General features: G+C 36.1%; 1 protein-coding gene across 4 annotated transcripts in view; it reads left to right on the forward strand.

The window, feature by feature from the left end:
• The window catches only part of scaf (scarface), a 94,660-nt gene that overhangs the window by 54,540 nt on the left and 27,222 nt on the right, over positions 1 to 12,898 (forward strand). For all 4 annotated transcript variants that reach the window (XM_067777001.1, XM_067777000.1, XM_067777002.1 and 1 more), the window contains one exon: positions 7,297 to 7,470. In XM_067777001.1, coding sequence (XP_067633102.1) covers positions 7,297 to 7,470 — 174 coding nt within the window. The remainder of the gene's footprint in view (positions 1 to 7,296; positions 7,471 to 12,898) is intronic.

The following is a 12,898-nucleotide window of genomic DNA, read 5'->3' on the forward strand; positions in this document are numbered from 1 at the left end:
TTTTGGTTCTCATGGTAAGCAAGCAAAAATGTGGCTCATTTTTTCTCATAATTAAATTTATGTTGTTGAAGGTTCAGGAAAAAACTACAAAGTGTTCGAATTGGATCATCTCAGCCAAAATATAAAAACTTTTGAATATCATCAATTATGATTTACATATAAGTAGCGTTTATATTGTAACTGAAATTGGACGGAAAAAATTCCCTTGATTTTTTCTCGCAACAATAACCCATGAAACTGTGGATGGATTTTATATGAATATTAATGTTTTACGAATATTTTTTCGCACAGACCCAGCAGAGAAAAGTCAAAATTAGTCAAAAAACATTATGTGAATTAAATAACTAGAATTTGTTGTGGTTAGTTTGAGAGTAGAGTTGATACAATTCTTAAAAAAAAAACAAAAAAGAGTGCAAACAATACATTTTTATATAAGGGGAGTTGAGGATTTTGTGCAAATGATCTATCATCATTGCATTGCAAACTAATGTAGGATATTAACACAATTAACTAACAAAATATAAGACTGTTCATTTGCTACACCATTGCAAAAACGCAACATCAAAAACTGTCAATACAAAAAAAAAAGGTACACAGAAAAAAGAAAAAAAATTGTTCACGATTCGTAGCTTAAGTTTGCTAATGCAAAGTTTCCAATGTCAAATGCACAAAATCCTGAACTACCTTATTATTTATTTAATAATTAACGTTATTTTACTTTATCCATTGATAAACACTTTGAAGTTATTAGAACTTGGGCAAATAAGCTTAGCTCGGCGTGACATAAATTTGACTCAGGAAATCCACTGATACACTTTCAAATTATTTCATTAAGTTATGTGGCAACCCTGCGCATTATTTTTTAACAATGTGGAGAACTTTTCGTTTAATAGCCATATTCGCATATTTCATATTTGTTTTTATTTCAAAATAGGTGTTATCTAATAATATAAAAACAACAACACCTTAGTGAAAGAACTTTGAATTTAGCATTTTCAAGTGGCTTAACTCGTTTTTGAGATGGTGCGGATAACATTTACAATGGTAGGTGGCAGCCCTTATTAAAAATTCTATTTTCTTTGGTATAACTTTATGCTAACAAAAAACGTTCCAAATATGTGGGAGCCTTATCAAGGCATCCTCATTGCCAACACACAGATAGAAAATCTTAAAATATGACATGGAACAGAATTATATAAGATATAAAAAATTAGGGTTAGTTGGTAACCCTAGTGGACGAAAAATATTTTTCGTGTGATGCTCGTTAAGGCATATCTCGTATAGTAAAAAAAAATTAAATAGATGGCAACTTTGTAAAGACAACCTCAGTGGCATCCAGGTAAAAATCCTTAGAATGTAATGCACTTTATTCTTTTCCTTGGTAATAGGACATCTACACATTCAAATTTATATTCCATCGATCTTTTTTATATCCCTAAAAACCCGTGTATGATCTCTAAGTAAACAAATTTCAAAGCTTCACAGCTTTAGCTCTCTAAATGAAGGATTTATAACGAAAATACTATAATCGAAAAATATACGTCGCCAGATTGACTCCGGCTTTACTCAACCAAAGGCTTTAATTTCGATGTAACCCTCCTCGTAGCAATGAAGCACAGTTGGCTAACTGCCTAGGGCTGATGAGTACCTACTTCACATCATGCCGTCGAGCTAAGCAGTCAATTTCGGTCTACTTCTTCAATTCGAATACTACTAGCGATAAACTTCCATATTGATGGGTATAATGATGATACATTTGGCTGGCAATTGATATTTCGTAGGAATTTGGGCCAGATGAGATTTGTCACAAAATGGTATCAAGCTTGTATACAACTTACTTGTTTGGCTGCTGGGTATATACCTACATGCTGCCCTGCATAAGCCTACATATCAGCATACAATCAATTTGACCGATTTTTAAGACAAAAGACAATAATGAAAAATTGATCACACCATTCGAGCCATTAACACCAAAACTATCGATTTCGAGTTTTTACCTTTGATAGGAATCGATCATCATAGCTCAAAGAAATTTGGACGTAAACAACGATTCGCATTCATTTTATTGTTTCCTTTTTTAGTCAATTTTTCCACTATATGTCTTTGTGTTGTTGCTTAAGTGTTTTTAGCTGTTTTGGCTCGATTTATTTACTACTCCTTCGCCTAGGTCAAAGAGTAAAGATATGCAGGGGAGAAGGTGGATTCTCGTTGTCTTCAATATGATACTCTCCGTGGTTTAGTTGGACCGTAAGGACCTGGGCCCATACTTTTATCACTTGGTGCAGTTGGGAATTTCTATGCCTCTTTTTGAATATGTAAATTTCACCTAATTCTAAGCAAATTGATATGAAGTCAAAGATTCGGATAACCACAGCACCAAGTTTTTTTGAAAAGCCCAGACCATCTCAATATCAATATTAGGGGCACATTGGTTTAAGTGTATATTGAGACATCTAAACAAAAGTTTTGTGCGTTACTCCAAGGAAAAACAAACGATTTATTTTTAAACGCTTTTATATATGTACATATATACATATCGATGTGGCTATAACTTGATGTTACTCCACAAAGCCAGTGGGGCATAATTTCCAGCTAATAAGCATTTTCAATAGCCGTTTCAAAAGCCAAAAGCTCTTTTATGTATGTAGAAATGCAGTGACTTGACAACAAAAACTTGTTGGTAATTGACAGACGGCGCATATATTACATACATATCTATCTATATAAATAAGTAGGCACTATATGTAAGTACATATGTATGCGCGTATGTATGTGTATTAATATAATATATTTGAAAACCAACGTTGGAAGGAATTCTTTAAACAATATCAAAAAGATGCAATAATCTTCATACTAAATAGGAAAATTACAAATGATCCCTTTTCAGATGGGTGATAACAGTACATTATTTAAGATTTCACAGCAAAACTTGCATCCACATATACCTATAGACGTATGTATTTATTTACTTAAGTAAAGGATTTTTCTTGAGAAACTTTTTATTAAAAATGTTGGCGCCAATGTAAGTCAATTCCAATAAAAAAATAAATGTAAGGCGCGATAACCTCCGAAGAGATTTTAGGCCGAGCTTCTCTTCCAATTTGTGTCGTGCTCCTCTTGATTTTGCCTACAAATTGGCCGGACGGGACCTACATGTTTTATGTCGACTCCGAACGGCATCTACAAAGCAGATGAGTTTTCACTGAGAGCTTTTCATGGCAGAAATACACTCGGAGCGTTTGCCAAACACTGCCAAGGGGCGACCCCGCTTAGAAAAATTTTCTTCTAATTGAAAACCCTTATTTCTAAAATTTTTGATGTTGCTTTGCCCGGGGTGTGAACCCAGGGCATACGGTGTGGTAGGCGGAGCACGCTAACATCACACCACGGTGGCCGCCTGATATTTAAAATACTGATGAGACTTTGGCCGCTTGGGAAATTATTTGCATACATTTTTCACTATCGCAGTTCTATGGTGATTTTAGAACCCTGTAGGGGGAGCTGCTGCCAGTTACCTATGCAAATACAGCGTTGCCGAGATGGACGGTATTGTACCTTAATCGTGCTTGTTATAGGAACGTACCGGTTTAGGTTATCGCACAGTGCTTAAAATTCATATTTTAATGTATTCATAGCTTAGCCTGTACTTCAAAGCCTCTGCAACACGTCTTAACCCATTCCAATGGGGACCCAAATATGTATGTCTTACCGCCAAATATAGTATTATAGATTTTTGAGTCCCCATGGAGAAAGCTTAATCTTCCAATCAGAACCAAAACCTGTATGTGACATTTTTGACCTTGGTATTACTGTTTAAAGGGGTGATACTGAAAAATGCTATTTTTTTTTTTAATAATGCCCACCCTAATCTACATACACACATACTAGGTATTATATTAAATAGTGTTTTTGTACACATTCGTATCTATGAAGATTAGACACATATGTACATATGTATGTATATGCACACTGAAATGACGTTTATCCGTAATGCAGAAGATAATCCTGAAGGGGATTTCAAATATGTACACATCCATATAAATGTATGTATGTATGTAGTATTTATATGTGAATATCATGGTTACGTGCTTAGCACTTCTAGAATTTAGAAGTAATGGCTTTTTCAAGAAAATCTGACATATGCCAACACCAATGGCAATTGAATATTAATCGCTGCTGATTCTATTGCATTTTGACAACATTTCTGGTCATCGTTGCTGCATAAAAAGTTTCTGGGGTCAATGTGATTTTGGTTAATTTATTTACATAACTTGTCCAGTATGTACATATATGAGCAAATAGCATTATATCAATACTTGCATACATATGTATGTACATACATAATTTTTGCATCAGCCAAAGTATTCAAATAAAGATATGCTTGCATACTCCTGCTTATATGAATGTAACGGATGTGACTTAACCGGAACCGGAATCGAATCTTACAAGATGCTACTCGAAAGTGAATGCAAGATGCAAGAGACAAATTAAAACATATGTGGTTAATTGAAAAGGACGACAAATAAAATAATACCATAAAATTGTATACATCTGAATATCATATCATCAGCTTAGAGTGCAAATCTGCTATGGAATCGTAACATCCGTGATCGTATAGCTCGTCACGTAAAAACATTGTCCTATAATCCCATTTACATAATTTTCTTTCTTGTCGTGTTCTACCCGTCATGTTTTTGTTGTTGTTGTAGCGATAAGGACACTCCCCGAAGGCCTCGTGGAGTGTTACCGATGTTGAATCTCCTTTGCCGGATGCAGATCCGGTACGTTCCGGTACCAAGCCCGATCATCTCGGGCACGATTTGTTATGACCACATGCGATCTTCAATGCCAACTTTCCTCCCACCCCCTAGATCCATGAGGAGATCGGGGTCGCCAGAACCGCGGCTGTTAATGAAACAGGATTCGTCACAGATAGTTGAGGTTGACAAAAATGGGTTTGGAGAAGCTATATATTTCGCTGGCAACCTGAAAGGGTTGCGCTAAACAACCCCTTGAGCCTATTTGGTATTTTAGAAGCCTCCTACGACAGGCATACCTACCGCGGGTATATTCTAACCCCCTAACTCGGTGGGGGTTCTACCCGTTATCGCATGTAACGATTCGGCCCCTGCTAACCAACATAAAAAAATTTACATGTCAGGCAAACAACTATTTGAATTACTTACACACGTTTTCGTAAGCTCTATTGGAGTAACCACGTGACTCTGGTAATAAGTTTGTCTGCTTATGTGGCTATATTTTTCACTAAATAAGATGATAATGAGCTAAGGCTAATACTTTTTTTCTCATTGTAAGTTTAAATCAATCAAAAGTTCCCACTCATCGAAGTCGAACCTCCGTTACATCTCTGGAGTGTATGTTCATTAGGGTGGTCCTTAAAAAGTTAAGTGACCAATTTTTCGTAGTCTCACTCCTTTAAACGGTTAAATTTCGGTCTATGTAGATTGGAGACAGTTCAGGGAATTGGGATACAAAAAATTTTATAAATTTTTTGTTTATCCAATAGCCAGCCATATCCATTTGCTTCAGTTTTCGACTAATCGGAAGAGTTTTAGCTGACGTGTTCATCCATTTTTTTAGATAGGCTCTCAATTTGCTTTAATTTCAGTTTTTTCAATCTTCCAGATTTCATATTCAAAAGTTTCTCTAAGCCAGTCATAAGATTTATTCTCGTTCTGAAATTGTGGTTTGACGTTATAAATTTCTTCCTTAATTCGCTTTTAATTATATTATTAGCAACAAAGGAGCCTTGGGCCGTTGTCGCAAGCCACTCGCCTTTACGTAGGCAGATGTTAATATTCGCCACATTCCTGGTAAATCGCACACCATTTGCAAACGGAGCAAAAATATTCATCCAGTAGGCTGCTAATAAGAGTGACATTAAAATATATTTTTAGCGTGTTTGACTATTTTTGGTTATATAAGGCAGCCGTGAGCGAATTATATGAGTAACTCATTTGCTTAATTACATGCAAATAATAAAAAATAAAAATGATAGAAACTTGACAATACTTTGTAGCGTTCGAATGTTGACATTTACTGCTTAAATACTAAATCTACCAACAAAGTTTATACCAAAAAATGGGTTTAAAACCAAAAAAATCAGTAAAGAGTCATAGAGATTTTTGACTTTTGATTTGAAAAAACTTGCTAAAAGTAGCGAAAACTTAATTCTCACTGACTACATCATGATCGGAAAGTAGTTTGCTTATAGAAATGCCTAGCTCATGGTTCAACTATAATTGAGGCATGGCCTAGGTTGTTCGGTCCCTCAAATAACATTTGTACACCGCGGGTCTAATAACTGTCGCACTTATGTACATAGATAAAAACCAGTTTTGTTTAATAATTCCACTATTGACTGGCATTGAGTATGTTTTGGTTGTATTAGTTTTCTTTTATGGTTTTTAAAAGATGCTTACAGTTTTTGAAACTCGTCAGGCCGCATCCAACTTCTTCAGAATATCGTTTTATATTTTTTCCAGAATACGCATTGTTTAATTAACGCACCATATGTATGTATCTCTTCAGCTTTACAGGTACGACGATGCACTCCCAAGTAATAGTAACCCCAGCGGGTTAGGGGGTCAGAATATACTCGCGGTAGGTATGCCTGTCGTAAGAGGCGACTAAAATACCAGATTCAAGGGGCTGTGTAGCGCAACCCTTCAGGTTGCCAGCGCAATATATAGCTTCTCCAAACCCATTTGTCAACCTCACCTATCCGCGGCGAATCCTGTTTCACTAACAGACGAGGCTCTGGCGACCCCAAGCTCCTCCATGGGGAGGGAGGTAAAGGCCTGAAGGTTTAATTTGACCACATAAATCGTTTCCGAGATGGTCGGGCTAGCACCTTAATCGTGCTGCGGTACCGGAGCGTACCGGATCTGTATCCGGCAAAGGGCCATCACATCGATAACACTACCCAAAGCCTTCGGGGAGCAACCTTATCGCTACAACAACAACAACAACAACATTAACTCCCAAATATGCTTCCATCCGTATGACGGCACCCAGTTCTCTTGTGGGATTGGATCTGTTTTCCGTTCTGTACATAAGTTCAGTATCTATATATGCGTTTTTGTAAATTATTTAACCGGAACCAGGCTTATGTGAAAACACCACTTACAAACTTAATTAACCTTTTCAACCGACACTTAATGCTATTTGTTATTGTTATTTATTTAGGTCAATTATGCCGACATATATTTTATGTGTTTTAAGCTAATGCAATTTAAATTATATAAATAATAAATGAATTGTTTGATCTTCTAGAATTGTAGGCCAAGTACGCATACTTGCTGTATATATCGCCCGCCACCACCATCACCACCGCCAACTACAACCGAGAGACCGTTCGATGTTTGTTCAGGTGATCACGATTGTGTTCCTTCTCGTTTATGCAGCAATGGTGAAATAGATTTAGAGGAATATGTTCGAAAATCAAAGGTAAGTTCATTGCCATATAAGGATATACTAATACATTAGCACAATGGGATAGTTCGCGATCAGGTGCAAATGGTCTTGCATAATATCATTGCAAGCCGAACTCTTAGGTATTGCACATATTGGCAGTCTTTTTCCGAGTGTGAGTCTGGTACTCTCCCCAGATACGGTTTTTCGACACGCCGAACCCTCGAGTCCGTAGAGTTTATTCCCCTAGTACGATATGAATGCCTTATATGCTAACCTAACTCTCTGAAGTTTTCGTGTTTTCATGAAAAATTTTGCATTTATCTCGCACTTGAGGCTGAAAAACATGGCAAGCCTTATCTCAAGTTGATATCAAACAAATATGTTTGCTGGGAAAAACTTAAGGAGCCTTGTAAATACAATTTGTAACAACTAAACCTGTAAAATAGCCAAGATCCAGATAGTTATATTTTTATCGAACTATGTCGAACCACTTGGCCGCCGCCGTAGGTCAGGGTCCAAGGCAAAACAACCACAAAAATTTAGAAACAAGTTTTTCGAAGCTGGATTGTCCCTCGATAATGGTTTGCAAACACTCCGAATGTGTTTCAGTGCGGAGTGTATTGCGGCATAAAATATGTAGGTCCAGTCCCGCCAATTTGTAGAAAAAGTTTAAAAGGAGCTCAACTCAAATTGGGAGGGAAGCTCGGTCTAAACTTCTTTACGGCGCTCGCCAGACTAAGACTCCACCTATTCGGAGTGAGACAGCTATATAGAGCGACGTGTATCATATATTATAGCATTTGCCAAGAACATGGAGTTACATAGGACCTAGTTTTTGATAGTTTTTCAGTTTGGTGGTTAAGCAAACTTCTGGTAACATTATGAACTCATGATTCGGGCTATACTCATTTTTTATTTTTAAGATTGTACTACTCGTTAATAAGAAGTGTTTTGAAAAAGTAATCAAAACATATCCCTGGAATACAGAATTGTAAGATTGCTATCCCCATACCACCGCCTCCGCCAAGTTATAGTAAGATGTTTGGTGGTGGGACACCTCCCAGTTGAAAAGGTTGGCCGCATCCCTTAATTGTGACAATACGAGTCTGAAATTACAGAAGGGTTTTGTTAGAAGCTGATTGAAATTTGAGCGATTATATAAACAAAGATATACATATATAAACTTGAACAGAATATACGTAGTGTAGGTATAGTCTGCAGCGAATCACACTAGTTCCGAACTAGCCCAAAAATATATCATTAAGAGACGGTACTAGTTCTAACTCTGCTCCTTACAGTGCTTTCAACTCACATTTTTAACATTGTGGTGTCCTTCGAAACGCTAGTTGTCCGTTTGCAGACCTTTCGAAAGCGCTCTTAACTGGTTCAGTAGTAGGTGTTTCGGAAAAAGTCGCTGCATTTTGAGTAATTAATTTAAATTAGTATATTTAAGGCGTTAGCGCTGTTGGTACAAGTGTGGCTAACAACTACCCAGCTCTGTATCCGATTAGCACCAGTTCGTTCTTTAAACCTGTAATGAAACTGGTGCTTGGCGTGACTATCTCCCATTTTCGCTGCATGGTACTTACATACATACATATGTACTTGCTGTAATGAAGTCAAAGACAGGTAAACATGCTGATAATTGTTGCAAATTGAATTGGGTTTTTCCTTCGCCTTCTCAACTACAGAACCACTCAGGCGATAACATTCGAACAGTTCATATGCATACAAATGAGAAGTGGCGTGCAAAAAAGGGTCACGTTCCGATGCTCCCTCTGTGCGTAAAACGGCTCAGTAGAAAGAACAGCCTCAGTTTTATATTCAGACCAAATATAAATTTTATATCTCTTAAACTGACTTCATGACAAAAAAATGTTAAGCTCTACGCTATGTTTTTCCTTTGTTTTTCAACAAATCTTATAAGATACTCAAACTCCCTTACAGAATGCCTCCGCATATTGGACAGAAAATGGGACACAAAATATCTGATTTATCTACCATTATTGCTTCTATTTTATATGCAAAAAGGTATCTAACATCTATCTCCAATTCATTTCGCTATTTTTGGCGAATATATGGATGCACTGAAATGAAAATAAATATTTTGTAATGACAAAGGGGCAGCAGAATAGGATTTGAGGAAGTTGGATAAAAGAAATCCTTATATGTAAACTTCAAACCGCACATTAAAGGCCTTCCGATCAAACAAAAACACTGGGAACTGTTTCGTCGCATAAACATACACACATCCTTACATATGTGCACCTAAATTGGATGTATGTATGTCTATACATGTGTAGGTAAAAAAAATTGCAGAAGACTTGATATCAGTTTTTGTTTAAGGCTTGGCAGGTATATTATGTTGTTATGTTGTTTCGGTTTACTTTTAAAAGAGACGGTGGGAGCTCCTGGTGGCTCTTGCCACATACCCGTTTGATTAAAAGCGAAGAGAGAAAATTCCAATTAAAACAATAATAATAATAATAATAACAAGTAAGAAAGTCTAAGTTCGGGTGAAACCGAACATTACATACCCAGCTGTGCGCTGTTGTTGTTTGCTTTGTGTGGTTAATAGTGTTATAAAGCTGCGCAATAATACAGTTTTACCTATGAAAAAAATTTGTATGCCAAATTTCGTACGGATTGGAAGATTTTTGTTCGACTTATGGCATTAAAAGTATCTTGGAGAGAGTAACAAGAAACGGGGCAGGTCACGCCTAATTTCAAAATTTGTTCAAGTTTTGTTCTTGGCTCAATCATACCACTACTGAAGTAGAATATCAGTCAAATGTAGTTAAATACTAAAGATTTATTGCAAACTTTGTTAAGGTTAGACATTTAGGAATAGTGAGCGAGGTCTTTAACCGATTTTGACTATCTTGACTCAGTCTATATAATTTGGCAAGGAGTGTCAAATTTCAATGTAAAATCATTAACAGCTTTTGATTTTCGGCTTGTACAACTTCCAAGTTTTCTTCTTCCAAATGTGGGTGGTGCCACGCCCATATTCCAAAATTTTTTGGAAATGATGTTTTGCGTCATAAAATTAATCCACCTACCTTTCATTAGCTTCGCGGTATTCGTTTTTGAACTATTTAATTTTTCTAAATTTTCGATATCGAAAAAGCAGGTTGCTCATTTTCAATACCAATCGATTCTGGGTCCAGATAAGCCCGTATACCGTATTTGGTGAAGATATCCAAACGTTATCCAATCAAAGTTATAATACCCTGTGTACAAGTACACCTGGGTATAGAAGGTTTCATATAGATTGAGTGCCCTTAACACGTTTTGTTGAAAAGCTATACAAAGAAACTCTGAAAAGAAATGAAAACTGGTGATGAGTTAAACAAAAATCCAAAATTATTTTTATTCACAAAAGTGCGAGGAGGGTAAATGTCAAATGACTGGAGAAATCCAAGTCGCAGCGAGACAAACTATGGAAGAAATATACAGACCACATTTGGGAGCATGGGGACGATTCGGCCACATAGATTTAAACACATTTGTACGTTAATACATATGTGCAGATGTATGTGTGAATGTATCAACACGTTTTTATGTGAAGCATTATGTACGTTGATAAAATATTCAAAAAATGCAAGACAAGGTCGTTGAAAGCGACATAAAGTACCAGCTTGTAATCATCACTGGCGACTCCAACTGCGTTAACATAAACATATGTACATACTAGAGGTTCGTGCCGCCAATAATAGCAGCCGCCGCCACCAGCTGTATTCAGTGCGTTTCCATGTTTTGGACTTTTTACGACATTAATCTGTGTTACCAGGTAAAGCTCTAGCGACCTCAAGTTTGAGGCGGGAGTGAGGTGGTATACAAGATATAAAGTAGTTCAATCAAATTTTTGGGAAGATTGTCGGTTAGTCGTCGAGGTGCTGACTAACTCAAGGTAGAGATAGCCCTGTCCCCCATAAATTCAAAAAAATAAAAAATTCAGAAACACATTTTTTCAGACAAAATTCAGAGGCCAAAATTCCGAAGTAAAAATTCCAAAAGTAATCAGACGGCAGTAAACACATTTAATTTTTCTCAAAATTCAGAAACGTTTATTCATTTGGAAGGTATTATGTGTAAAGAAAAAGTAATACAATCTAAAATTTTAAATTGTGTGCAATGGCAAGCATGTAATTAATTTAATAGTTTTCTAGTTTATCTTTTTCAAATGAATTTATAATAATAAGCAAACGTTTGTCGAAGTCCTTATATTTTTTCTGTTATTGCCTGTTCGTTTTTTATTTTATTTATGGAATTATATACATTAGGGTGTTTCCCAAACGCACTTCTAATGGCGTTGTGCCACCCGTCAATGGAATTATTTGTTCGGGCTACACCCAATTTGGTGATATTATACATATTCCATAATTCGATTGTATACAACGCCTTCTTTTGACGCTTCTGTGTTCCTGGAAATGGTAATCCAATATACATATGTTACCTCCAAATAACTCAGAAAGTATGATATTTCGGAATTATATTCCTTTTCGTCGTTATCCATATAAAATTCCATTTCCGAATTCATCGGTCAATGATCATACATTCGAAAAGGTTGTATTGAGGGATTAGTTATTTATACTAAAAACATGTCAAAAAAGAAAACACAACCACTAAAGTAATCAGAAGACAGAAAGACATTTATAACTATAAATTTGGAAATTAACCAGACGGCTGAAAAAAAGTTTGCGCAAAATTAAATGTTTTTTTGCTGTCTGATTACTTTCTGAATTTTGTCTTTCTAAAAAAGGGTTCAGACTAATGTTTTCTGAAAAAATGTGTGTCTGAATTAATGGGGGAACCAGAGGTAGCAGTACAGGCAGAGGTATAATACGAGGCCTACGCCGCAGCCGCCACTAAAGTGATCGTACATTAATGTGGTTATAAAAGGGGTCAGCTGTAGAGCTCTCAATCGTAACCACAAAAATCCCATGCTTTTGTTCTTCTCAAAATAAATCTTAAGTTACTCATTTACAGTAAGGATTTTACCTTTGCATATGATCCTCAAATTTCATTGGAATTACTAGTAATATAGTAATATGATGATGTTACACTTAGGCCCGGTTTTTCTGTAAAAGTTCAACTTTTTCAGTTAAACTACGCTTAAACTTATTCTGGATTTTTCAGTAAATTTTAACTGAAGGTCAAGCTGAGCTTAAGCGGCCGATCTGTTAGAGTTAAACTAAAGTTACCCATCAGTTATTTATATACGTTCGTTTGCAATAAACTCAAAAAGCATTTGGGCTTGAGTACAATAAGAGCTCATGTTGATAACTAGCATACTTCTAAAATCTCAAGAGTTGTTTCGAAACAGTAACTCAAGTTGAGTATCATAGCGCTCTCATCAAAAAAAGAATTTTTTATAAAGCAAAAAATGCTGTAACTTAAGTTGAAAATAAAATAGTTTCCAACTTGTACTTAAGTGTGGTTCTCTAATTGGACTCAA

The sequence above is a fragment of the Eurosta solidaginis genome, chromosome 3 (genome assembly GCF_040869045.1).
Source record: "Eurosta solidaginis isolate ZX-2024a chromosome 3, ASM4086904v1, whole genome shotgun sequence".
NCBI lineage: Eukaryota > Metazoa > Arthropoda > Insecta > Diptera > Tephritidae > Eurosta > Eurosta solidaginis.